Raw genomic sequence first — 27,987 nt, forward strand, 5'->3', positions numbered from 1 at the left:
TTGGCTAATTAAGAAATTGGATCCAAGGAAGAATGACTAAAGTCAAAGGCCCAAAATGAGCTGGTAGGTGATACTGTGATATATGTAGTTTTGTGGAGATACAGCACAGGGCTCAGACACACATCCATTCCTTTAAGGCAAGTACAAGGTACATACTGTTTCAGGGGGATCTGAAATCTCAAGTAGGGAGCACATGCCTCCTGTTATCAGTTCACTGCTAGGTCTTCCAGAGGTCCTGTCCTGACCAAGAGCCAGAGCCTAAAATTGAGGACGGTATCCAACAAGGCCTAGGACATGGCCCACTCACACTCCTTATTGCTTTGGCCAGGGACAGGTGCTCAGACCTGCCACATTGTTTCTAAACTAAGCAAAACACTGGCTTCTCTATCTGCTTGTGAGGAGTCTCCAGTTCAAGTTTCTCTCACAGTTGCTACAAGAACTTCTCCATGAGTATTCTAGGTGGATGTGAGTTCCTAAGGGAGCTAACAGGCAGGGAGCACTGAAAGATACCTTCCCCTCTTTATCTTTCCAGATTGCCTCAAGGGCAGAAAGTTAGTCATGTACTTTTATTTACTGATTATAAAAAACTGGTAGTAGAATTTAAAGATTTGTTTCCTATCTTTTACTGTTAGCACCTTTATTATATCTTAGCCCAGTGAACTATTTTATATTTTGATAAATTTTAAGAAAAGCAAATTTTAACTAATGACTCAATTGTTTCTGTTTCTGTAGGTATATAAAAACATTGTGGACTAATACTTTCTATTTTATTTGCAAGAAAGTGATCAACAGAATGAAAGAATTCAAGTATAACAGAAGATATATATATTTTTTTTTAAAAAGGAAGATTTTATGCAGTTTGCTGGATCTACAGAAGCACTACAGAGCAGAAAGATGCCTTAATTCAAGTGTCCACTTGTGCAACATTGACTCGCAACTCAAAAGTGACTTACTTTTACTTTGGAAATAACATGTACCCGTCATCAGATGCTATGATATGAGCTATTGTCACATATTAACATGGCATATGTATTTTCTTGATACCTGACTTAGTTAGTATACTAGAGTTCTTAGTAGCCATATAAATTGTCCTTCCAAAACTACAAGCTAAAAACTTAAGTACATCTAGGCCAGTTGGCAACTGAAAGCGATTAATATCCTAATTACTCTTGCTTGTACTGTGTAAGAGAAAAGAGAATAACTGCTTTTTTAAATTGGGTGTCTGCTAATTTATAATTACTGTTTTATGCTTTTCAACATTTTTAATACAATTTTTTATTGTTGGCTATAAAAACACTCAGAAGGATTCAGATGCTTAAATGTATAATCACTTAGAATATAGAACACACTAGTAGAACTCATTGCTGGCTTAGTGAGAAGCATTCATACAACTATGTACTGCAGTATAGTGTTTGCCCATGGGAAAAATTAGGAGTACATGAAATATTTTAGATCCTCACTGCTGCTTGATTACTGTTTGTTGAATTTTCTGGGGGTATTCTTATGGGCAGGGAAACAAATGTATATATTCTGTAGAAAGATCAGAAGTGACTAGAAAATAAACAGAAAGATAGGCAGGAAGCTATAAATTGCTTAAAAATATTTTCAGTCTTAAAAGTACTTAGGATGAACATGCTAATAAGTTGATGTTTCAGATTGCATTTTTGATAATAACTAAAAATTACTATGATACTATTTTTATAGTATTCCTGTAACAGGTTAAACATTGATCATTCAGACTAAGGGGACTAATTGAACAACTTCAGAATAATAGAGCTCTTAGGAAGAAATCTAAAACCCTGAGTAGTCACTTAAATTTCCAGTCTCAAGCCAAAATTCCTAAGAGAAAGCCCTGTCCCACGAGAAGTACTTCATTCAAAATGTAGGCTCAGTGGCAGCAATGGGAATATTCTAGAGCATAGTAAAATATGCTATCAAATACACTGTAAAAGTATTACTTCTTGTTTATACCGCTTAATCACCAAAGCCTAAAATGATTGATTCCCATGGTCGGGCAGAGATCTTACCAGCACCTATAGACATGACAGATTGGCCTGTAAAAGGATCACAGAAGAAAGTGCCTTTGAGGTGTGGGACCGCCTGGCTTCTAATATACTGCAGTGTCCAGTTTTGCTTCTCATTCTTCCAGCAAGTATTTGGGGAGTACCTTCTGTACATTGTTTAGGATGCTAAGGCTTCCTAATCTTTCATAAACCAGATAGTGGCTGCTCCAGTTCACTTGGTTTTGTTTTGTTTTGTTTTTAATTATTATTTGCATTCTGTCTCTGAACTCTTGGGCTTGCAGTAGGGAAGAGTGTTGTTTGGCCAGCTGTGCCCTTATTGCTAAGTGCATCTGTTTTCTCTGGTAACACTACAACAAAATCCTTCATCTTCTCTACTCATGAGTGCCTGTTGAAGGGTGGCTTTGGGGTAGCCTCATCTCTTTGGTGATCTGCTGAGATAGAACATCTTTTGATGACTAATCCTGTGAGCTGTTCATCTTTCTCTTCAGAGCATTAGTAACTACACAGATTTGAGTTTTGCTCAGGCAAGGTCTTCATTACCTTTAAGCTAAAATACTTGGAGAAAGGGCAAGATTTCTTCTCGCAGGAGACAGCTTTCAACAGCTTAGAATTGTGTGATTTCTTAAGTCTTCTAGAAGCATGGCTACATGATTAAACCCTTCTATAGAGTTTTCCATGGTGCTGTATGGAGAGTCATTTCAGGGAAGGTAGCAATGTTTGAACTGGCTTAAAAAAGCTTATCCAGTGGGCAAATGGATCCATGGCCCTCCAGATCAAACAGTGCATGAGAAATTTATGTTGAGGCCTTCTATTGCAAGCCATGTTGCTTCAAAATCCACAGTTAGATTTAGATCATCAGCGTGTGCAGGGACATCCTGGCTTGTTCATTACAAACAGAGCACCGAGCTTTTTGGTTATGTTGGCTGTAGCTTGCCTTCCTTAATGCCAGGTAACTGCATGGAGAGGAAGCCTTTACAGTCTGGCACTTAAGGCCTACAGGCTTAACATACTCCCACCCTTGATCCCATGATTCAGGGTTCCCTTTGCCATTGTAAACTGAATTGCCCTCCTTGATTTAGCCTTTCATTCTATTATAAACTCATATTGTTGATTAAGGGTCACAAGAAGCATGTTCACAATGACTTTTGAGGCTGCTCCTCCAGGGGCTGCAGCTATTGCCACATAGGAAGCGCACACACAAAGCGCTTTGGGAAAAAGACAAAGCAGTGTCTGCCTCACTGATGACACCTATTCTGCATGACTGTGTTGGTGTCCCCCCAGTTTACAATGGAAAGAATTTGTTGGATTTCCACTGTACTAATATTAAATCTTAGATAACATCGTCCCCCTTTGCATCAAAAGACCGCATTACCTTTGAAGACATGGTTTGGAGTCTAGATTCTTCTGCCTTTGTTTTGATGCTTAATTTTAACAATCTTGATTGTGCAAAATTAGACTGAATTGAGAGATCAATTACCAACCAAAAATATAACATCAGTCTTGTAGTTTACATAATTATAAGGGATTAGTAAATACTTAAAACACACTTGATCACTTTCAGAAACCTTCTGGTCCTTTTGTTTTTGTATATGTAGATGAAAGGATTTGCATGCACCTGGCTAACAAGAATTTTCCCCTTAAGCCTATATGCAGGAATTTCTATACGATTATAATTTTTTCAACTTATTCATTAGCTATCTATCATCATCTCAAAATAGCATAATAAATACCTTTTCTGAATTTTTTTTAAAAAACTTTGTTACTTTAACCTAGAGCCAACATTTTTGCCATATTTAGCTTTTCCCTCAACCCATTACTGGGCATTGACTCCAGCGCTGAGTTATATCCCTAGCCCAGGCTGAAATTACTTATACATATTAATGGCAATTCATTAAAGGCCTTCAAGTGGTACAGGAATCAGGGAAAGGCTGCTTCTTTGGTAATCCAGTTGGTATTGAATAATGCTCAGTTGTTTGAAGAACCAAGGTCAACATGAACCAAGGCCAAAATTTCTAGTTACTGTCTTTTATCCTTCAAACGCTTGAACATTTGTGATGATAAAATTAAAGTAAAATTTCAGGTTTTTGCCGTTGCCATTAGACACAAACGAGACAAGAGATGTGTTTTACCTGGATAAATTTACTTGACTATTCAGTACCTGAAGCCTCTAATCAGTATCATTATGCCAAACCAAAGAGCAGCTGCAGTGTACTAATTAAAAATGAATGTGTTTACAATGTTTAGTTTCACCTTTCCATAAAGATTTTTTTTAAACTCTCTATGTGTGTAGTGGCTATAACAAATATGTATGTCATCAGTGAGCAAAACTGTTAGAAGAAATCAAATATGCAATGTTTACTTGAATTTTGTTTGAAAGTTTTGACTATGTTTACAGGAGTGTTTAAATTAAGATGATACAGAGATGTAAGATCTTTAGTTGTCTTTAAAGCAAATCCATATTAAGGGCTTAGTGGTAGGACCTGTGTATTTGGGTATTGAATAGACATTAACTTACAAATATGTTTCACTTACATTTTGTTCTACAAACTAGGACTTCTATCAATAGATGAGTATTTTTAATCTGTTAAGAAATTAATCCTATTTTTGCATTTTCAGACAAACTGAAAACCATATCTAATAATACATTAGATGCAGGTATTTAAATCTGAAAACCATATGTTTCATATTACCTAAACTGTATTTTTCAATTTAACTTTAAAATATAATATAGACTCAGAAAGGTCCGTATTTTTCTAATGACTTCACGCTGTTAGTTGCATAAAGAAACAAGGGATTATAATTTGTATTAAGAGAGTAGAAGGCTGTTAAGTTTATTATATTTGTACATGATTGCAGATGCATTTATGCTCGTTTAAAAGATGGACACTATTTTAAAGTGATCTTTACTATGTTTTTATATAAACAAATTTGGAATACAGTTCACTTAGTTTACTTACCAGATGCCATAGCCTTGTATTTATTTCTCATTTGTGTAATTCTGGACCATGACTTAATGTTGACTTTTTGCCTTTTTTTTTTTTGATGGCCAAACATTAACATGTGTGCAGAACATTTTTACATTTTCCTCCATAATTACTTTATTAATAAACAATTAAAGGTATAATCTTGGTTTGTTTTTTCAGTAATTTTGATGTTATAAAGGAGTATTTCCAAAATGACAGAATAATGATGTTGGTAAGTTTGGAAAAGTGACAAAAATATTGGTTGGGGGACCTGGAGTTTGGCCTAGTGATAGAGTGCTTGCCTAACATGCACGAAGACCCAAGTTACTCTAGTAATAGATTTAATCTTGTATATAAAATCTATTTTTAGATTTAAAAAATTTAGATCTAATGTGAGCCTGGAGAATAAACAAGGAGACTGTAGATGCTGAGCTCTGATTGTCAGTTCTCAGATTAGTTAAATTAAAAGATACTTTCAAGGGGCGGGGAATTTGGCCTAGTGGTTAAAGTGCTTGCCTAGCATGCATGAAGACCCGGGTTCGATTCCTGGATACCACATACATAGAAAAAAGCCGGAAGTAGTGCTGAGGCTCAAGTGGTAGAGCTCTAGCCTTGAGAAAGTCCAAGGACAGTGCTCAGGCCCTGAGCTCAAGCCCAGGACTGGCAAAAAAAAAAAGATACTTTCAAGAACCAGCTGCAGCCCAAAGAGATGAATCCCTTCCCGCACCCCCTTCAGAATACTATGTTGGGGGCAAGGGAAGGGGTCATAATAGTTCCTTTGACACCAGGAAAGTAGGACAAATGACACATGACTTTATTGTTTTTGACCCCTTCAGATCAGTATCAGTGGCTTGATAGTATCAGTATCAATATCTGATAGATTTGGAGTAATGCTTTGACTTGTCATTTCATCACAGGCTGCTCTTTAATCAAGGTTGTCTCCTATACTTCTTGGTGTGAAATGATTCTTTTCATCCATCCAGGATTTCTACACTCTGATCCCTGCTTCTATTCTCAGTCCTCTCCCCAGGCCAAGTTACATCTTCAGAGCTTAATGTACTACTTACTACTTTCTTCATTTTGCTGTCATGAAATGTAAACTACAATTATTTTGTTTACTTGCTTTTTGTTTTGTTTTTTGCCAAGTACCTGGGGCTTGAATTCAAGGTCTTAGTGGGATCTCTTAGCTTTTTCACTCAAGACTGGCACTCTACCACATGGGCCACACCTCTACTTCTCAGCATTTAATGAGAAATAATAGTTTACCGACTTTACTGCCAAGACTGGCTTCAAATCATGATCCTCAGATCTCAGACTCCTGAGTAGCTAGGATTACAGGTGTGAGCCACAAATGTCCCACAATTTGTTATATTTTTTATTTTCCTTTAATATGCATGTATTAGCTTTCAAAGAGAAAACATATGCCTTAAATATTGTAGGAGGCTGGACAACCATAATAGCATTTGGGAAAAAACAAAGCTGCCTCTGCGCTTTATATCTTGTACCATGACAATTCCAGATGGCTGACAGACCTATTTTCAAATGACAGCTAACTGAGGCCAGGAGCATGGCCTAGTGTTTGAGAGCTTACCTAGCATACATGAAGACCCAGACTTGATTCCTCCGTACGACATACATGGCAAGAACCAGAAGTGGTGCTAGCTTTGAGGAATGCCCAAGGACAGTGCTTAGGCCCTAAGTCCAAGCCCAGGATTAGCACCAAAAAAAAAAAAAAAAAAAAAAAAAAAAGCCTTACCGAAATTTCTTACAGTTAGCTGTCTTTTTTTTTTTGGCTAGTCCTGGGGCTTGAACTCAGGGCCTGAACATTGTCCTGGGACTTTTTCCTCAAGGCTAGCTAGCATTCTACCACTTGAGCCACTTCCAACTTTTCTATGTATGTGGTACCAAGGAATCGAACCTGGGTCTGCGTGCATGCTAGGCAAGCACTATACCACTAGGCCAAACTCCCAGCCTCTAGGGGTAATTAAAAACAAAAACAAAAAACATTTCCTATACTCCAGAACTGGTTTACCTTAGGACTAGCAGAATGACACCTTCTTAGAAGTACTCTTACTATCCTGTGTGTGTGTGTGTGTGTTTGGGAAAAAGTCACACATAGAAATCACTAGTAATATAAAAAGATAACTGGCTTCATTAAGGAAATACAAATGAAAGCAGCAATACGATTAGTTTGGCCTCGGATAGTTGCTGAGATTACAGGCAAACACTTTTGATTGGAATGTAAAATAAAATTATTTTACTTCACTAAAAAATGCAATTTGATAGTGGGGCGCTGGTGGCTCATGCCCGTAATCTCAGAAGGCTGAGGTCTTAAGGATTGTGGTTCAAAGCCAGCTCTGGCACAAAAGTGAGACTCATCTCCAGTTAACCATCAGAAAACTGTGGCTCAAATGGCAGATTTTTATCTCCAGTCAACCAGTAAAATGCCAGAAGTGGGGATTGTAGGTCATATGGTAGAGTGCCAGCCTTGAGCTAAAGGGCTAAGTAAGGTACAAGCCCTGAGTTCAAGCCCCACTAATGACACAAAAAGCAATTTGGCAATATGTGTCAAAGATTTTACCGTGCTTGACTTGTGCACTAACAACCTCACTGTTGGGAATTTTTAAAGAAATGGAGGGCTGGTTTCGCAAGAAGTGTGTGTTTTAATGGTACTGAAGGTTGAACTTGCCTAGACTCCATGGGACTCTTCCCTTCAATTAACCTCCGTAAGGAGGAGTTGTGCTTCAAGTGGTAGAATACCAGCCTTGAGCAGAAGAGCTAGGATGACAAATAGATGATTGAAACCAGGCAGTGGCTCACACCTTCCTACTCAGGAAACGAAGATCTGAGAATTGTGGTTTAAAGCCAGTGGGCAGAAAAGTCAGTGGGACTCTCATCTCCAACTAACTACCAAGAAAGAAAAAAAGAAAAGCTACAAGTGGAGTAGCTGTGAGCTAAAGAGCTCAGAGACAGAGCCCAGGCTCAGAATTCAAGCCCCACAACCGCCTGAAGAGGGGGTGCAGGGGAAGAAACTGGTGAACTCAAGTTTTTTGCTGTTTTTTTCCAGTCCTGGGGCTTGAACTCAAGGCCTGAACACTGTCCTTGAGCCTCCCTCAAGGCTAGCACTCTACCACTTGAGCCATAGCACCACTTCCAGATTTTTCTACATTATGTGGTACTGAGGAATCGAACCCAGGTCTTTGTGCATGCTAGGCAAGCACTCTACCACTAGGCCAAACTTCTGGCCCTGGTGAACTCATGTATACAGAACTTTTACCAATGCAAATGGAGGAATGTACAACTGGTTTCTCCAAATTTTGAAATTAAATTCAAAACATCTTTTGACAGACATCAACAAAACATCAGACAAATAAAATACTATTAAAATTACTTAAGACATTCGTGTGTGTGTGTTGGTAATAGGGCTTGAATTCAGCCTCATTCTCATTTGGTTTTTGCTGAAGGCTGCCACTCTTGCCACTTGAGCCACTTTCAGCTTTTTAGTAATTAAATGGAGATAAAGCCTCAAGTACCTTCCTGCCTGGGCTCTAGCTTCAAACCTCTATCAGCCTTCAGATCTGAATCCTGTGGAGCTAGGATTATAGGCGTAAGTTATCCAGTAGAGGAGCTAGGATTATAGGCATAAGTTATCCAGTAGAGAATTTAAGGCCGTATATACTTGCAGTTAGAGAAATGCTAGTCTCCTTAGCCAGAGATCATGCCAATTCATCCCCAGCAAGAACAGCAGCCAGAAAACCATCATCTTAGGTCTCCCACTCCTGCAGATTAACAAAGGCCAAGTCATAGGACTCTCCATGTATGGTGGATTGTTAGGGGAAGTGACTGCCTCTGCTTACGTAGATATAGGAAAATCTACCACTCTTCTTCCAAGAAAGGGTGCTTGGAATGTAAATAAATCTCTCTGGAGAAAATATATTCCTGTCTGAGTTCACAACCTGAGTTTTTTTTCTCTCCTTTGAAATGTAAACACACTGGAAGACAATGTTCAGCTTCCCTCCAATCTCTTCAGTAGTTCACCTTTCACATTAACCCAAGTCTACTCTAGAATGGGATAATTTTATTCCCAAGGAGATGAGGTTTCATCATTAGAAGACAAATAGCTTCATCTCTAAAGCATCAGCCTTCCTGCTAGAATGTTATCAGACCACTGGTGGTACTATCACAAAATGCCAAACTGGGTCATGCATAATTTGATTTCCTCACAATTGTGTAAGGCTTGAGAAATTGTCAAACTGTTGGTGGAAAATGCTCTCCTTCAAACCAGTGTTTCATTGCTGTACCCTCTTGTGGCAAAAACAAGCAAAAAACAAAAACCAAAAAACCTGTCAAGTTCTCCACTCAGGAGATACACTCATGACTCACCATCCAGTGAAAACAAGGCCTTCCCCATGTGACATGAGGGACAGGAGGTACAGTAATTGTCAATGAAGGTCTCTACCCAGCAATAATTAAGAATTCAGAAGTGGTGCTGTGGCTCAAGTGGTAGAGTGCTAACCTTGAGAAAGCCCAAGGACAGTGCTCAGACCCTGAGTTCAAGGCCTAGAACAACTAGTAAAGTACATGTCTGGCAAATTTCACACACTGAATGCAATCCCAAGTACATGCAAAAAATAAAACCACATATAGGGGCTGGGGCTAGTGGTACATGCATATAATTCCAGTTACTAAGAGATCAGGATCAAACATAAAAAACATTAAGGGCCGGCCAGCCAGCTGGCTGGCTGGCTGGGCCAAAAGTTTGGCCTAGCAGTAGAGTTTGGTCTAGCATGCACGAAAATCAGGGTTCAATTCCTCTGGTTACCACATACATAGAAGCTGGAAGTGGTGGTGTGACTCAAGTAGTAGAGCTCTAACCTTGAGAAAACCCAAGGACACTGCTCAGACCCTGAATTCAAAGCCCAGGACTAGGGAGGAGAAAAAAAAAAAAAACTATACTCTCAACAGATGAGTTGAATAGGGTGTATGGATCTATAATCCCATAGAAAGGCATAGAAAGGAAAACAATCCAACCCTCAAAATAATTACAGTAAAGCAAAACAGGGTTGGCCGAGGGTAAAGCACTTGCTTAAGTGAATGCATGTTGGTAAAATACAATAGATGTTGCAGTATGGTTCATCCTAAATAACACCTAAAAGATGCCCCACAGGTAGTGCTGTGGCTCAAGTGGTAGAGCACTAGCCTTGAGCTGAAAAGGTCAGGGCCAACGCCCAGGCCCCAGTGTTCAAGCTCACGACAGAACAACAACAAATGTCCCACAAAGACAAGTACCCAGACAGTTTTGCTGATGAATATTATCAAACACACCACAGGAAAGTAGAAAGAAAACTGTGAGTACAGCATAAACCTTCAATTTTCACTGCAAAGTGGTTTTTACCTGTAGTTCCACGATTTTACTGTTCATCAGTTGATACATTATTTCTAGGTTTTTACTATAGCAATGGAGCTTAGGTGGCTATTTAGGATTTCGCCCCCCCCCCCCCGCCGCCCCATCAGTACTGGGCTTTGAACTCAAGGCCTATACTCTGCTTGGCTTTTTCACTCAAGGCTGACACTCTTCCCCTTGAGTCATAGCTCCACTTCCATTTTTTCTTTTGATGGCTAATTGGAGATAAATGCTGGGGTAGTCTTACAGGTGTAAGCAACTGTGTTGCACTGTGTTTTTATTAACAAGAAAGACTTAAGCGCTGAACCAAGGGTTCACGCTTCTAATCGTAGCTACTCAGGAGGCTAAGATCTGAGGAGCAGTTTGAAGCCAAGTCTAGGCAGGAAAGTCCCTGAGATTCTTTTTTTTTTTTTTTTTTTGCCAGTCCTGGGCTTGAGCTCAGGGCCTGAGCCCTGTCCTTGGACTTTCTCAAGGCTAGAGCTCTACCACTTGAGCCTCAGCACCACTTCCGGCTTTTTTCTATATATGTGGTACCGAGGAATCGAACCTGGGTCTTCATGCATGCTAGGCAAGCACTTTAACCACTAGGCCAAACTCCCGGCCCATCCCTGAGATTCTTATCTCCAACTAATGAGCAAAAAAGCCAGAAGTAGAGCCTTGGCTCAAAGTGGTATAGTGCTAGCCTTAAGCAAAAAAGCTGAGGGACAGCACCCACGCCCTAAGATAGATGCACACACCCACAATCACTTCAAAGCTGGCAGAGGCAATTGTTGGGTTTACTTTCATGTTAATGATTCTGACAAATACCTTTTAACTCATTAAATGTCCTTTTTTTCTTTTATCAACAATAAGGTTTGAACTTAGGGCCTCTCAGCTTGCTAGGCTGGCACTCTATAAGCTCCAGGCCTGCTTCTAGCTGGCTATTTTAGATACAGAAAAATTTAGCAAATTTTTCTACCCTGGCTGGTCTCACATCTCAGTCCTCCAGATCACAGCCTCCTGAGCTGCAAGGATTGCAAGGTATAAACCACTGGTGCCATCTTGTCCACCTTTACTAGTCAAATCCTTGAAGAAAATATTATGAGTACAGTTAAGTGGAAAAGCTTTTTCCACAATCATTTACTTCTGAAGGTAAGCAAAACTAGTGTTACATCACTAAACCCCTGGGTATAATCTCATCAAGAACCCCAAATCTAAATCAACCCCTGGCTTTCATGCATGCTAGGCAAGCACTCCCATTAAGCAACATTCCCAATTCACAAATGTATGGTCTTTAATTGAAACGCTCATTTAAAATAGCGTTTCATATCACATCTGTGGGCCAGATACGTTCCTACCAAGCCAAAAGAAGAAAAGCAGCAGTATATGTGTTCAAGTGCGGGGGCGATCAGAGCCGTTTTATTGTTATAAATGAAGTTGTACAATGGAGGTCACGTCTGTTTTAGTAAGTCTGGTCTGGACGCTCAGTTCCAGGCAAGGTGGCGATCCATCATCGGTAGGGGTCAGGCCCATTTCTTCGTGACACTGAGATGGTTGAGCTGGTCTGCGACGTATCTGTGCGGGGGAAACTTGGAGATGCAGGCCGCCTTGATGGCCTCGAAGGCCTGGGCCCGGCGCTCGGCGGCGTGGCCGTACTCCTGCTCCGCCGTCATGTAAGGCATGCTCAGCCAGTAGTGGTTCTCGCTCTCGATCTCCAGGCGACGGATCATTCTCTGCTTCGCCTCCATGGACACGAACCGCGGCCGCCGGTGCTTCCCGATCCACTGCCGGCCCGGAATGCGGCCGCGGCGGAGGAGAGCCGTGAGGAACATGGCGGCGGGCTGAGGAGACACGGAGCTGCAGGCCGCCGGGCAGGGCCGGGCGAGCCACCTGAGCTCACACACAACCACAAGGGACTGCGTCCCTCACACACGGGTGGACGCCCCCACCGGAAGTGGGAAACCCTGCCTACGAGGGGGCAGCGGAAGAGAAGATCTCCCGGAGACCCGACGAAGCCCAACAACTCACCGGCAGCGCTCCACCGGAACCGACGGCTCTCCGCTCCCAGGAATCCCCTTTCACGCGGGATTTCAAACGTCGCGAGAGTTCTGCGCACGCGCACGACCGGAGCCCTTGCAGCCCAGGCCCTGCAGGTGAGAGGTTTGCGCATGCGCCTACTCAGGACTCCACCCCTGAGACCAATTTCAAACCGAGGGCGGGTTCCCTCGGAGCCGTTCCCTCGGAGCCGTTCCCCGGCGCCTTCCCCCGCGCTTCCCTGCGCTCCCTAACCCATGGACCCGATTCGGAATTTCTGCGGTAAGCTTCGGACTCTGGCTAGCACGCTGGACGAGGAGACGTCCCGGCTTCAGCGAGCCCTGGACGGAGAGGAGAACGGTGAGTGCGGGGGGCGGGCCGGGCCCGGGATCCCCGCCACCCTGGCTCTCGGCGGCAGAGCAACCCCCGCGCGTGGAGGCGAACCGACAGACGAGGAGGGCGCCCTGGTGGAGAGGGGTGAGCGCGGCGGGGTGTGGGGCGCGGCCGGGCGGGCTGGGGCCCCCGTGGTGGACGGGCCTGGGCGCTGTCTCTGGGCGTTTGTGCTCCACGTGAGCGTGGTGTCCTGTGAGCCGCAGCGTTGTCAATTGGAGTGTTTCCTGCCCCGGGAATCTGAACAGCAATCCTCAGGTCTCGGTCAGTAACCGGGATTCCAGGCTTTTAAGAGGACGTTACACATACGATGGGGCTGTTTTATCTTTAAAAATAAACTATAAAGTTCCGAAAGAAGCAATTGAGCTGAGCATGGTGGTATACAGCACCGAGGCTGGAGTATGCAGCTATTTATTTATTTTGGCCGGTCCTGGGCCTGAGCACTGTCCTTGGACTTTCTCAAGGCGAGGGCTCTACCACTTGAGCCGCAGCACCACTTCCGGCTTTTTCTATGTATGTGATAACCAAGGAATCGAACCCCGGACTTCGTGCATGCTAGGCAAGCACTCTACCACCAGGCCAAACTCCCGGCCCCTATGCAGCTATTCTGTATTGGTTTTTGGTCTGGGCCTGTTCAATGATGTCTTCGCATGCTTAACAGTTTCCGTAAACATTTGACATTTATATATGTTCTAGTAAAGTATTGACAGTGCTTCCTTTTTTTGTCTTTGTTTTTTTTTGGGGGGGGGTGGAGTAATGTATAGAGGGGTTACAGTTACTTTTGTCAGGTAGTGGGTGCATTACTTCTCACACATTGATACCCCTTCTCATGTTTTTGTCCCCATTACCGCTCATCCTTTCCCAATTACCTTGGCATTATTCTCTGTATTAGGTTTTAGAAATTCTATCAAGTATTTGATAAATGTGATGTGTGTGTGTGTGTGCCAGTCCTGGGGCATGAAACTCAGGGACTGAACTCTGTCCTTGGGCTTTCCTCGAGGCTAAAGCTCTACCACTTGAATCACAGCACCACTTTTGACTTTTCTATGTATGTGGTACGGAGGAATCGAACCTAGGTCTTTGTGCATGCTAGGCAAGCATTCTACCACTGTCCTGGCCCCAAATGTCATGGTTTTAATATGCCTTAGGTATTGAATCCTGACTAGGTTCTAACCATTTGAAAATGTGTTTTTGTGACTGTAAAGATAGCATGTGCTTGCTGGCAAAGTGGCTCACACCTATAATCCTAGCTATTCAGGAGGCTGAGATCTGAGGATCAAGGATCAAAGCCAGCGCAGACACAAAAGGACCTGAGACTCTTATCTCCAATTTAACCTCTAGAAAACGAAGTGGAGCTTTGGTTCCAGTGTATGGTGGTAGCCTTGAGCTAAAGAGCTAAGGACAGCACCCAGGCCCCGAGTTCAAGCCCCAGGACCGTCAAAGTAAGAAGAAAAGAAACCAGTTGAGCTAGTGGCTCACATCTGTAATTGTAGCTACTTGGTAGTTTGAGAACTAAACATGATGGTTCGAAGCCAGCCCAGGTAGGAAGTCTGCAAGATTAAAAAGCTGGAAGTGGAGCTGTGGGTCAAGTGGTAGAGCACTAACCTTGAGAAAAAAAGGCTCAGCAATAGCACCTGGATGCTGTTCAAGCCACAGAAACCAGCACCAAAAAAAGAAATTAAGTATTTCTTTAAACCATCACCAGAAGACACTATTAATGTCCTAGGAGGTTTTTTATGTAGTTGAGCTATTTCTATTTAAAAAAAAAATTGAATTAACTTGCTTTTCTCCAGGTGCTGATGATTGAAACCAGGGCCTTTCGCTCATTTACTCTTCCTTTTTTCTGTGTGACCATCCTAGGCTTGAACTCAAGGCTAGGGCTCTACCACTTGACCCACAGCTCTTCTTCAGGCCTTTTGGTAATTTACAGATTAGTCTCACAGACTTTCCTGACAGGGCTGGCATCCAACTAGAATCTTCAGATCTCAACTTCCTGAGGGACTAGGATTACAGGTGTGATATACATACCACCGGTTATTTTTACTTTGGTCTTGAGACCAGGTGTTGCATGTTCCTTCGCACTAACCAGCCTCATATTCTCAATTCACCTTCGTTTGTTGAGTAACCGATTACAGGTGTGTAGCACCTCACTGGCCTGGCCTATGGGGTATTTTTTTTTTATTGTTTTGGGTGGCCTTAGTGTTTGAACTCAGTTCCTTGAACTTGCTCAGCTGGTGCTCTATCACTTGAGCCATGCCTCTACTTTGTTTTTTATTGGTAGTTTGAGGTAAAAGTCTCCCGGATATTTCCTTCTTTTCTTCCTTTCTCTTTCCTTTTTTTCTTTTCCATTCCTGGGGCTTGAACTCAGGGCCTAACCACTGACCTTGAGGCACAGCACCACTTCCAGCTTTTTCTGTGTATGTGGTACTAAGGAGTTGAACCCAGGGTGCCTGCTAGGCAAGCACTGTACCTCTAGGCCACGCTCCTAGTTTCTCCTTGATTTTTCTACCCTGGGGTGGGTCAGAACCATGATTCTCAAATTTTGGCCTTTTGGGGAAGCATGAGCCACTTCAATAAAAGTTTAAAGAAAGCCCTAATTCTTTTTCTTTTATTTCTTGTTGTTTTTTAAGCAGTTGTGAAGAAATAACTCCTAAATACAAGGATTTTCTGATTCTAAGAAACTACATTAAATTTTCTGTTTTCTTTTATTTATTGGACTTTTTTGTTTTCCACGTTCATATTGAAGATTTTGAAGATTATTCGATGAGAATTTTACATGACTTGCATTCAGAAGTCCGGAATCTAAAGGTATCATTGCTACAGCATTGATTCATTACTTTTCTTAGGTGAATTATTCCGAAGCTTAAACTTAAATATATATATAATGTATTTTCTTTCCTCATAAAAGGATGATGTCAATGTTCTTCTGAATAAAGCAAGATTGCAAAGTCAAGAAAACATTGGTTTCATAAAGGCAGCCAAAGTATTGATGAAAAAAAATTCAACAGATATCATAAAAATAAGAGAGTTTTTCGAGAAGTATGGATATGATCCACGTGTCAAAGAAAATTCAGGTTTGACTAATATTTATTTGCAACATTAGCTATAGTATTAAGGAAGGCAACATAAGATAGCTATTGGCTCGGCCAGTAGCTGGTGTTTTTAGTTCTGGTTCTACCAATATGCTTGTCACTCAATAATCATTCAGTAAATGATACTTGGTGGTATAGATCACAAGTTGGAGGCAAGTCTGGGGCTGCACAGCAAGACTGTCTCTCTCTCTCTCTCTCTCTCTCACACATAAACACACACACACACATACATACATACATACATACATACATACATACATACATACATATGTCCTTGCTCTCTCCACAGTGTTAAATGAGATGAACATCCTCCTATGTGAAAGAGGTATTTGAACAATTTGATTTTGAAAGAAGCTAAATCTATATGACAGAATAGGCTAGAGGCTAGATCTAGTCTGCTCTGCCAGTGAATAGTTGAGAAACCTTTAGTGTGCTATTTTACTTTTGTGTTCTGTTTCCTCTTGTACAGAAAGTAATAAAGTCCTTTTTTTTTTTTTTTTTGCCTAAATTAATGAAGTCCTTTTTTAGTTTTAACAGAAGGTATAGCATAATGGCTTAGAAGTGAGAGCCAAAGGCCCATTATTGGGGTAGATAGATACTTATAATCCCGGCTACTTGGGAGTCTGACAGAGGAGGATTTCAATTCAAGGCCAACCTAGGCTACATAGCGAAATCTTGTCATAGAAGGAGAAGCTAAATTGCTTCAATTAAGCATATTCTTCAAACTGACTAAGCTTGTGTCACAGTTTATCAGTCTGGTGGGAGTATTTAATATAGCTGATAAAGTGGGGTTGTATAAGAGTTAAATGAGATACAATTAACATATAGCAATGCTGAGCATGTTAAGTATTAACTACTTTGTTCTACAAAAATCTGGATAATCTTTGGCTTTAACACATGTCTGTGTCTTTAAGGAATCAATCACATAAATAAAGCATCAGTTCAACAAGTCCATATTGAATATGTGTGTTCCCCCACTGTCTCGGCTAGGCTTTTGATAAACATGCTCTCAAACACATGAAAGATAAAAGTGTTTTTGGTTTGTCAGTCAAGTGGTTTGAACTCTGGGCCTGGGTGCTATTCCTGAGCTCTTCAGCTCAAGGCTGGTGTTCTACTACTTGGCGCCACAGGGCCACTTCCGGTTTTCTGGTGGTTAGTTGGAGATGAGTCGCACTGGCTTTTGTGCCTGAGCTGGCTTTGAAAAAAAAATATTTTCGTAGAGCATTTTTTTCTGTTTAAACTTAGGCATCAGTAACTTAAGAATCTAAAATAATATGCTTTGCTAAATCTAGAACAGAGCTTATTCCACACTTAATTCCATACTACTTAATGATAGAATAATTTCAGGAAAAAAAATACATTTTTTTGTTGGTTGTAGGGCTAGAACTCAGGGCCTGGGTGCTATGCCTGCTCCTCTGTGCTCAAGGCTAGCACTCTACCAATTGAACCACAGTTCCTCTTCCAGATTTTTTGGTTAGTGATAAGAGTCTCTTGGGGACTTTTCTGCTTGAGTTGCTTTCACACTGCAATCTTTAGATCTCAGCCTCTTGAGGATTACAGGTGTAAGTCACCTGCACCCAGCTTCAGAATCTTTAGATCTGGAGATCTTGAGATCTCAGCCTCCTGAGGTTTACAGGTGTGAGTCACCTGCACCCAGCTTCAGAATTTTTTTTTCTTTTACCAGTCCTGGAGCTTGAACTCGGCCTGGACACTGTTCTTGGACACTTTTTGCTCAAAGTACCACCCTGCCACTTAAGCCATAGCACCACTTCTGGCTTTTTCTGAGTATGTGGTTCAATTAAATTGAACCCAGGGCTTTGTGCATGTTAGGTGAGCACTCTTCCACTGGGCTATGCTCCCAGCCCAGAAAATATTTTTAAAAGACTGATGGTAGCCAGATACCAGTGGCTCATGCTTGTAATTCTAGCTACCCAAGAGGCTGAGATCTGAGTATCTTTGTTCAAAGCCAACTGGACAGGAAAGTCTGCACTTAATCACCAAAGAAGCCAGAAGTGGAGCTGTGGCTCGAATGGTATAGTGTTGGCCTTTTGCAAATAAGCTTGTGGATAGCACCCAAGCCATGACTTCAAGCCCCCCAGGACCAGCACCCAAAACAAACCAACAGAACCTAGTGGTTCTATTGAAGAAGTAAGGAATTTTATGTGTAGGTGTTGATTTTTCTAAAGCACTAGTTTATTTCTCAGATGTAGCATCAAAATGCAATATGAGGGCTGGGAAAATGCAATCTAAGTAGAAAGTAGAGAAGTACATGTCAAATTTTGTTGAACACATGGACATTTCAGAAAATCAACACCTTTGCTGATCTGGAAGATTTTCTAGACAAATCAATTTGTCCTGAATGTTTATGTTGACCACAGTGTTTCCTGTTTGATTTCTTACAGTGTGTGAGAACAAAGTGACTGACCCTCCCCTGGAGATGGCTGAAACCAAGCATCTTCCAGCACCTGATGAGAAGGTAGAGCTCTCAGATCCTCTGGTTTCTGAGAAGCTCCTACGTAGTCCACAGCTTTCTGATTTTGGACTTGAGCGATACATGATACCCCAAGTCCTACTAAAGCCTCAGCAAGCAGTAGGTGATCATAAGGAAGAGCACACCATTGGCACTCTGCTGGCTACACACCCCGTGGTCCAAGTGCCTGCAACCCCAAAATGTACTCTCAATATGGACAACTTTGAGTGTGTAACTCCTAAATTAGAACACTTCGGTATCTCTGAATACTCCATGTGTTTAAATGAAGATTACACAATGGGCCTTAAAAAATTGATGAATAGTAAAAGGTAACTTTCTTTTTTTCTTTTCTGTCATGGGACTTGCACTCTGGGCCTAGGTCTTGCCTTGAGATCAGCTCAAGGCTACCACCCTACCCCTTGAGCAACAGCGACACTTACGGTTTTCTGGTGGTTATTTGGAGATGACAGTCTCACAGACTTTAGTGCCCAGGCAGGCTTTGAACTCCAATCTGCAGATCTCAGGCTCTTAAGTAGGATTATAGGCATGAGCCACCATGCTTCTTTTTTTGCCAGTCCTGGGGTTTGAAGTCAGGGCTTTTTCTGTGTATGTACTACTAAGGAATCAAACCTAGAGCTTCGTGCATGCTGGTCAAGCACTCTGTCACTAGGCCACGCTCTCTAAGCACCTTTCTTACAAGGTAAAATTTTATCTTGCTAAAACTTGCATTTATTGACATTTTCCACCATAGACGAAATACAATAAGCTGGGCACTGGCGACTCATCTATAATCACAGCTGCTTAGAAGACTGAGATCTGAGGTTCATGGTGGTTCAAAGATAGTCCAGGCAGAAAGGATCCCATAAGACTTTAAAAAAAAAAAAAAAAAAACAGTCCCAGGGCTTGAACTCAGGGTCTGAGCAGTGTCCTTGGGCCCTCTCAAGGCCAGAGCTCTACCACTTGAATCATAACACCACTTCCTGCTTTTTCTATGTATGTGGTACCAAGGAATCAAACCCGGGTCTTCGAACATGCTAGGCAAGCACTCTACCCACTTGGCCAAACTCCTGTGCCGCTTTAAGACTTATCTTCAATTAACCACTCAAAAACTGGAAGTAGCACTGTGGCTTAAGTGCTAGAGTGCTAGCCTTGAGCACAGAGACGCTCAGAGAAAGCACCTAGGCCCTGCATTCAAACGCCACAACAAAAATAAGAAAGAAATACAATGTTTTTGACATTGTTCTTTCCTTTACAAAGTTCTCATGTACTTTTTTTGGTAGTTGCGGGACATGAACTAGGCCTGGGTGCTGGCCTGAGCTCTTCAAAGCTAGCACTGCACCACTTTCGTTTTTCTGATTGTTAATTGGAGATAAGAGTCTCACAGACTTTATTTACGGCCCAAGGTGGCCTTGAACCGAGATTCTCAAATGCTCCCTGAGCATTTTTGCATAGAGCTAGCACTCTACCACTTCAGCCACAGCTCCATGTCTGGCTTTTTGGTGATTAATTAGAAATAAGACTCCAGTGAACTTTTCTTCCCTAAGCTGACTTAAAACTGTGATCTTCGGATCTTAGTCTTTTTTATTATTTAAAAAAAGTTTTTTTTTTTCCAGTCCTAGGGCTTGAAATTGGCCTGGGCACTGTCCTTGGACACTTTTTGCTCAAGGCTAGTGCTCTACTACTTGAGCCACAGTGCCATTTCTGGCCTTTTCTGTCTATGTGGTGCTGAGGAATTAAGCCCAAGGCTTTGTGCATGGTAGATGAGCACTCTACAGTTAGGCTACTCTCCCGGCCCCAGATCTTTGTCTTTTGAACAGCTAGGATTACTGGTGTGAACCATCAGTGCCCAGCTTTTTTTTTTAAAAAAAAATTTGGAGGGGGAGGGTGCAATACTAGGCTTTGAGCTCAGTGCTCTGTGCTTATTAGTCAGATGCTTTGTAACTTTGTCACAACTCAGATGTAAATATCTACAATCATAAATTCAGTGAAGTAAGCTATTAGCAGGACAGTGAAATTTGAGGATCTCTTGGTTGAAAGTCAGACTGATAGCTCCAATTAATGAGCAAAGAGCCAGTGGAACTGTGACTCCAATGGTAGAGCATCAGCCTTGAGCAAAAAAATCTGAGCGAGGACATAGGGCCCTGAGTGCAAGCCTGAGAATGAGCACATATAGACACAAAAGTGTGAAGCTATTGATTTTCTCAGGTGATAAGCTACAGAAGAAGTGATATAAGCCTGAAAAAACTATTTGTTTATTTATTTATTTATTTTGGTCATGGGGCTTGAACTCTGGCCTGGACACTGTCTCTGAGCTCTTCAGCTCAGGGCTACCACACTGACCTTGAGCTACAGCCCCACTTCCTGTTTTCTAGTGATTAACTGGAGAGTAGAGTCTCCATAAGAGCTTTGTATTGCCCAGGCTGGCTCTGAACCTCCTGAGCAACTAGGATTACAGGCAGGAGCCACCACACGCACCTGGCCAAGCCTGAAAATCTTATACGGATAGAAGGAAGGGATGAATACATGGGTGTAAAATTAGTAAGAATATGTGGCTGCTGGTATGGACACTTGGAAAGACAAGAAAGAAAAGCTCTAAATCTCAGGTTCTGTTGCCCAGGATAAAGCCAGCAAAAACTAAGGTAAGAATCCTATAGCTGGCTGGGAGCATGGCTTGTCTAACATGCACAAAGCCCTGGGTTCAATTCCTCGGTAGCACATACACAGAAAAAGCAGGAAGTGGTGTTCTGATTCAAGTGGTAGAGCGCTAACCTTAAGAAAGACCAAGGACAGTGCTCAGGTCCAGAGTTAACACACCAGCATTGGCCAAAAAAAATCCTACACCTTCTACGCCTTGCCAGCTGCTGGTGTCTTATGCTTGTAATCCTAGCTACTCAGGCTGAGAACTGAGGATTGTTGGCAAAAGCTAGCCCACAAAGTCTGTGAGCTGGGTGCAATGACTCACGCCTATAATCCTTGCTACTCAGGAGGCTGAGATCTGAGGATCACTGCTAAAAGCCAGCCCGGGCACTAAAGTCCATAGACTCTTATCTCCAGTTAACCACCAGAAAACCAGAAGTGGCAATGTGGCTCAAGAGGTATGGTGGTAGCCTCGAGCTTAAGAGTCAGGGACAGTGCCCAGGCCGAGTTCAAACCCTGTGACCAACCAAATAAAAAAAAATCTGTGAGACTCTTATTTATTTTTGCCAGTCCTGGGCTTGAGCTCAGGGCCTGTGCACTGTCCTTGGACTTTCTCAAGGCTAGAGCTCTACCACTTGAGCCTCAGCACCACTTCTGGCTTTTTTCTGTGTATGTGGTACTGAGGAATTGAACCCAGGTCTTCATGCATGCTAGGCAAACACTCTACCCCTAGGCCAAACTCCTGGCCCCTGATTTTTTTTTTTTTTTAAGATTTATCTCATGGACCTTGTATTCCATAAAACAAAATTTAACTAGGTCAAATTTAATGACATATAGTAAGACTAAGTTTTTTCCTACAGGCTAAATGTTAACTCTTTTCTAACTTTTAATTTCCTCTTGAATTATACCAGTAAAGAGGACACAAGAATCGAACCTGTGACTGATGACAACGTTCTAGCCACTCCAGGCTCCATAATCCACCACCTGGAAAAAAGTGGTGAGTTTAAAACTCTAAACTTCTAAGCTGTACTCTGCCCAAACTATCTTTGTACGGAAATGGCTTCATCACCTTAGACAGTCCAGTAATTTGCTCACTATCTGTGACACTGCATTTAAGTATTATTTAATTCAGTATTTGCCACCTTTTTTTCTAACTATTTAAATTAAAGCATATAAATTCCACTATTTAGAAAATGAATTATGCAACTTATGGGCAGCAGAAGTAAATTGGGAGAAAGCAAAGGAAGGGTTGAAATTGTCCAAAAGAAAAATAGATGAAAAAAAAAAAAAAGAAAAATAGATGAATTGCCTGAATCATGAAATTGCAGCCCCTCTGAATACACCTTAATATCCTAGCTACTCAGGAGGCTGAGATCTGAGGGTCAAGATTCAAAGCTAGCCTGGGAATAAAATAACCTCTAGAAAATGGGAAGTGGGGCTTGGCTCAAGGGTAGGGCAGTGGCCTTGAGCTGAAGAGCTCTGGGACACTCCCCAGGCCCAGAGTGCAAGCCCCATGACTGACAACAATAACAACAACAAAAAATAATGATAATAGCAATAAAACTATATTAAGGGGCTGGGAGTTTGGCCTAGTGGTAGAATGCTTGCCTAGCATGCATGAATACCCGGGTTCAATTCCTCGGTACCACATACATAGAAAAAAGCCAGAAGTGGTGCTGAGGCTCAAGTGGTAGAGCTCTAGCCTTGAGAAAGTCCAAGGACAGTGCTCAGGCCCTGAGCTCAAACCCAGGATTGGCAAAACAAAAAAAGAAAAAGTAAAAAGAAAACCCAAAAACCTAGTCTTTGCCATGTCTATCTGTAGTTTTGGAAGCGTTTTCAGGAAAGTTTTCTTTCAGCACAAAGCAGTGTTTTTTCAGCCATTAATATTTGTTTTTAATTTTTTTTTAGTTTTTCATATTTTGTTGTGGTTTGTTGCTATTCATGTGGTTACTTTCTTTGTAGCCTTTTATCTTTGCTTGCTTGCTTTTTCTTTATTTGGGGGTATTCTGGTCTTTAGTGTCTGGGTGCCATCCTTGAGCTTTTTTTGTTTTGTTCAAGGCTAGCATTCTCCCACTTGAGTCACAGCTCATTTTGGTGGAGAATTGGAGATAAGAGACTTATACATTTTTCTGTCCCAGCTGGCTTGCAACTGTGATCTTCAGAGCTCAGCCTCCTGAGTAGATATGATAATAGGTATGAGCCATTGGCATCTGGCAGCCTTTATGTTTGTTTGTGTGTGTGTGTGTGTGTGTGTGTGTGTGTGTGTGTGTGTGTGTGTGCATGCATGCATATGCATGTGTGCTCATGCCTACGCTTGAACTCATTTCTCCTTAGCTTTTTTGCTCAAGGATTACACTGATACTTGAGCCACAGTACCACTTCCAGCTTGGAAATAAGTGTCACATAGACATTTCTGCCTATGCTGGCTTTGAATTGAGACCCTGAGTGACTCAACCTCCTGAGTGAATAGAATTATAGTCATGAGCCTCTGGCACCCAGCTTATACAGGTTTTAGTGGATTTGTCTCCTTAATTGATACAGTGATAATTTTTTCTTTTTTTTTTTTTTTTTTTGCCTGTCCTAGGCCTGAGCACTGTCCTTGGGCTTTCTCCAGGTTAGTACTCTACCACTTGAACCACAGCACAACTTCCAGCCTTTTCTGTGTATGTGGTACTGAGGAATTGAACCCAGGTCTTCGTGCATACTAGGCAAGCACTCTACTACTAGGCCAAACTCCCGGCCCCGATAAATTTTTTTCCCATTATGAATTTATTGTTCTTATATCCATTATATAGAGATGTACAATTCATATTATGTATGAATCTTTACTACACGAATTTTATTGATTTTGTAGTCCTCATAATTACAACCTTGCCGAACCTCCACTGATACAAATGAAAAGTATATATGTGAATGAAGTACAGAGTATAATGACAGTACTTAAACTTTATTTCTATACGTATTGTGTGTACCTTCCAGATGCTGAGTATATAAATTCCCCGTTGGTGCCTACATTCTGTACTCCTGGCTTGAAAATCCCTTCTACCAAGAATACAGCTTTGGTAAAGTTTTATGTAATAGAAAACAGTAATCTTTGTTCTTGTAATTTAGTTTCGCTAGTACTTGCAAATCCCAGTATGTGTAAAAAGATTAGACAAATGCACATTTTTGGAGTGTATTTCTGGGATCTTAACAATCTTGATCAAAATATTTTGAACTTTTTTATTCCCTTTTAACTATAAAAATTTGTTGATGGCAAATTGGGACATAGATTTCTAACAAATTACAGGGGGAAACAAATGAAATATCAAATAAAAAATAAAGAATGCAACAAAACATATTAATCAGGGGTTGCTTGTCATATTTGGAAGAACAGAAGAGAATATACAAAAACTGAATAAGCCAGACACAGGGGCTCATGCCTATAATCCTAGCTGCTCAGGAGGCTGAGATCCAAAGATTAGATTTCAAAGCCAGCCCAGCACAAAGAGTTAGCCACCAGAAAACCAGAAGTGGTGCTGCAGCTCAGAGTGATAGCTTTGAGCTGAAGAGCTCAGGGACAGTGCCCAGGCTCTGAGTTCAAGCCCCATCATCGACTGAAGGAAAAAAAAAAGATGAATAGAAACTGAAATGTGGTTGTCACTGGGTGACAGATTAATGGCTAACTTTATGGTTTTTTTTCCTATTTAATAAATTTAACTTCGAAACTTAAGCCACTCTGCCAGGTACCAATGACTCAAGCCTGTAATCTTAGCTACTTGGGGGCTGAAGATCATGGCTGTCCCCAGCAGGAAATTCCATGAGACTTTGATAAACTACTCAAAACAAAACAAAAAACAGAAGTGGGGCTGTAGCTCACATAGTAGAGTGATAGCCTTGAGCTATAAAGATCATGGACAGTGCCTAGGCCTGACACCAAAACAAAACTGAACCACTCCTTAGAGGCAGGGTGAATGTTCCCAACAACCAGTCCTATTGACAGACAATAGAATTGCTGTTTGTGGTGGAAATGTCCTGTAGTCTGCAAAGTTCAGATTAAAATGAGGCTAGTGCTGCTGAGGAGTTAATTTGTAAACAGCCCAGTGTAGTGCACAACTAGTCTGTTAGACTGTGTGGCCAAGGACAGACAATGCCTTGTTATCAGTTGCAGCCTCAGGTTATCTACCTGCTGGTGCTTGACATTTACAATTAGTTTACTATGGGCATTTCTGTTTATGTGAACAACACCTGCTGACATTACTATGTCCCTTTACTATAAAATAAATTAACCTTAGGTTGACTGGATGGCTTCCCTGACTGGTCATTTTAGCATGGATTACATGCAGGCTTCCCTCAGATCTTCCTCGTGGGATGGCCTTCTGCCATTCTGTGGGGACATTCAGCTTATCTGCTAGTGCATCACCTCAGTGGGCAGAACAGTCCATCTAAGCTGAAATGTAGTCAGCATTCCATTTCCTTAAGCTTTCATTAGGAATGAAGATGGTGCTTTGTCTCCTATTTCTTTGTTTTTCCTGATGTTAACCCTTGGTCAGAGAAGGGAGGAGTGATTTGGGATGGGTACTTAGACCCCAAGAGAACTGCCAGTTGACTAACATTTTCTACGTATTGACTGTCATAATTCAGTCATTTGTTTTTCTTGTATAGGTATCTACAAATTCTCCACTAGCAAAAACAAATAGTTCATCAAATGATTTGGAAGTTAAAGATTGTGCCTCCCTCATTTTAAGTTCCGATGAGTGCTTTGAGAACTTTGCAGAGCCGTCCTCTCCAAAAATCTCATCTTATGAAAATCTGCTGAAAACACCTACACCTCCAGAAATAACAGCAATTCCAGAAGATATTCTCCAGGTTCTTTTTCCAGATGACTTTTTTCTTTGAAATTCTTTTCAGAATCAGTGTTGGAAGACCTGAATACTGTCTTTATAAGCAGGCTGTGATGAGCTTCCTACTTTGGTACTGAGGAAAAACTTAAGTTTTAGGCCTCAGAGTTTTAGCAGTATTTCCTTCATTTTAACCTGTTACCTTTAACTTGTTTTTCTCTTCTAACATTGTGTTTGGAATGCATTCTTACCATATTTCCAGTAGTTCAGCTGTGCTTCCATGTTGACCACTGGTCCATCGGAAGTATTGCTGGCTAAATAACTGACACTTCAGTTACCTTCTGCTCTCCAGATCAAGGTGGCAGCAATCACCTCTACCTCTGGCAGTGTTTCTTGAACTTCATTAAGCCTTTGGGGATTTTGAAAGCAGTGACTTGCTGATGTAGGAGTATCTGCAATGCAACATCCCTCACTGCTAGCCTACTGCTCACTACTAAATAACCAGTCTGATTTTTTTTTTTTTCTTTTCCCCTGTGGGTCGTAAGACTTGATCTCAGTCTGGGCACTGTCCCTGAGCTCTTCAGCTCAAAGCTACCACCCTACCCTTGAGCCAAAACACCATTTCAGATTTTCTGGGGGTTAAGTTTCATGATCTTTAGTGCCCTGGCTGGCTTAGAATTACAGCCACCACACCTGGCTAACAACAGACACCCACATTCACAACACACATGGTTTTGTGACCATTCCATAGATAGGTACATTTATCCCACTTGGGAAAAATGCTCTAATTTCAGTAAAACTGAATCTTAAAATATCAACAAAATCTGTGTTTATCCCTTTTTGAATTTTTTTCATCTTTTCTGAGAGATTTATAAATGGGCAAGATAAATTGAATATGTGTGTCTTCATGGGAGTTTAGAGAGCACCACTTTTCATGGCTCACTCCTTTCTCCTTTGCAAAGAAGGAAACCTTGCTTTTCTTCCTTGTATTGGGGGTGGGGAACTCGGGGCATTCTGCTCATGCCTGGTCCTCTCCCATTACACACATCCTCAGCCTCTAGGAGACCACTTCGTGCATGAAAAATATATTGTTGCTATCTCAGAGTCTACTTTTATAATCAGTCTTTTTTTTTTTTTTTTTTGCCAGTCCTGGGCTTGAGCTCAGGGCCTGAGCACTGTCCTTGGACTTTCTCAAGGGTAGAGCTCTACCACTTGAGCCTCAGCACCACTTCTGGCTTTTTTTCTATGTATGTGGTACCGAGGAATCGAACCCGGGTCTTCATGCATGCTAGGCAAGCACTTTAACCACTAGGCCAAACTCCCGGCCCCTATAATCAGTCTTAAAACTGATTTTTCTCTTGACCATTCATGTTTTTCCTGTGTATGTTTTCTGTAACATCTTTGTAAAGGCTTAGTTGTGCTCCCAGGAGTATATCACTACATGTTTCCAATAACCTCAGTGTATCTTTGAAGGCTTCAGAAAGCAAACTTTCTGTGCAAATTGAATTTCTAATAGGTGGAGACTGTTTTATGCTGTTGAGTGTCTGCTGAACTGCTAATACAATTCTCAGGTTTTGTTTTTTGGGAATTTTTTTATGGCCAGTCCTGGGGCTTGAACTCAGGGCCTGAGCACTGTCCTTGAATTTTCTCAAGGCTAGAGCTCTACCACTTGAGCCATAGCATCATTTTTTTTAACTTTTTCTATATATGTGGTACTAAGGAATCAAACATGGGTCTTCGTGCATGCTAGGCAAGCACTCTACCACTATACCAAACTCTTAGTCCTCAGTGTTTTAAATGATTTTAATGTTTAAATTTTCCATGGCTTTTCTTAATGTTTAGAATCCATTCCAGATTATGTCATTTATACACTTGATAAAGAGAAATCTCCTTTTTATTTTAGATTTTATCAAAATACAATTCAAACCTCACTACTCCAGTAGCAGTAAAAGCAGTGCCTCCCAGGAAAGGATTCCTCAGATACGAAGGACAGAGCATCAGAGATGTTGGCAACAAGGAAAACTGGTGACAGTGAGTGTGGTACCATGATAAGGAAAATCTCCATGCTATTTGTGGACTTGGTCTGTCTCTACTTTTCATATAGAACTTGGGAATGATGAAGCCCAGATTTCCATATTATCTAGTTTAATTACATGAATCTAATCCTATTTCTT

The 27,987-nt window shown here is 41.5% G+C and overlaps 4 protein-coding genes across 10 annotated transcripts in view; 2 read left to right on the forward strand and 2 right to left on the reverse strand.

Moving 5' to 3' along the window:
• The window catches only part of Zdhhc20 (zDHHC palmitoyltransferase 20), a 57,253-nt gene extending 52,105 nt beyond the window's left edge, over positions 1–5,148 (forward strand). For 3 of the 6 annotated variants that reach the window (XM_090342408.1, XM_090342410.1, XM_090342411.1), the window contains one exon: positions 733–1,019. Coding sequence is in view for 3 of the 6 variants with exons in the window: in XM_090342410.1 (XP_090198536.1) it covers positions 733–740 (8 nt within the window). In the remaining 3 variants the exon portion in view is untranslated. Of the gene's footprint in view, positions 1–732 lie in introns of all 6 variants that reach the window. The other 3 variants (XM_090342406.1, XM_090342407.1, XM_090342414.1) reach the window with 2 other exon arrangements.
• Sap18 (Sin3A associated protein 18) overlaps positions 1–27,987 on the reverse strand; it is a 48,419-nt gene that overhangs the window by 9,889 nt on the left and 10,543 nt on the right. The gene's annotated exons all lie outside the window — the stretch shown is intronic.
• Positions 11,762–12,202, reverse strand: Mrpl57 (mitochondrial ribosomal protein L57). Its single transcript, XM_090342420.1, has one exon. The coding sequence runs from the start codon at positions 12,200–12,202 to the stop codon at positions 11,894–11,896; it is 309 nt and encodes a 102-aa protein (XP_090198546.1). The 3' UTR covers positions 11,762–11,893.
• Positions 12,549–27,981, forward strand: Ska3 (spindle and kinetochore associated complex subunit 3). 2 transcript variants are annotated; one of them, XM_090342415.1, is made up of 8 exons: positions 12,549–12,764; positions 15,541–15,602; positions 15,703–15,868; positions 18,289–18,685; positions 21,905–21,990; positions 23,973–24,055; positions 25,638–25,841; positions 27,717–27,981. In XM_090342415.1, exons 1-8 carry the CDS (start codon positions 12,662–12,664, stop codon positions 27,840–27,842), a joined length of 1,227 nt encoding a protein of 408 aa, XP_090198541.1. In that variant the 5' UTR covers positions 12,549–12,661; the 3' UTR covers positions 27,843–27,981. The 2 variants fall into 2 exon arrangements, with proteins under 2 accessions (XP_090198541.1, XP_090198542.1); XM_090342416.1 differs by lacking the exon at positions 15,541–15,602 and having other exon boundaries at positions 12,698–12,764.

This window comes from Megascapheus bottae, chromosome 11 (assembly GCF_031878675.1).
Source record: "Megascapheus bottae isolate mThoBot1 chromosome 11, mThoBot2.hap1, whole genome shotgun sequence".
Classification (NCBI taxonomy): domain Eukaryota; kingdom Metazoa; phylum Chordata; class Mammalia; order Rodentia; family Geomyidae; genus Megascapheus; species Megascapheus bottae.

Coding starts and splice junctions, on each gene's coding strand:
- Ska3 (XM_090342415.1), top strand. CDS start 12,662: ATGGACCCGATTCGGAATTTCTGCGGTAAGCTTCGGACTCTGGCTAGC. Junction 12,765..15,540: donor CCTGGACGGAGAGGAGAACG/GTGAGTGCGGGG, acceptor TTCATATTGAAG/ATTTTGAAGATTATTCGATG. Junction 18,686..21,904: donor AAATTGATGAATAGTAAAAG/GTAACTTTCTTT, acceptor GAATTATACCAG/TAAAGAGGACACAAGAATCG.
- Mrpl57 (XM_090342420.1), bottom strand. CDS start 12,202: ATGTTCCTCACGGCTCTCCTCCGCCGCGGCCGCATTCCGGGCCGGCAG.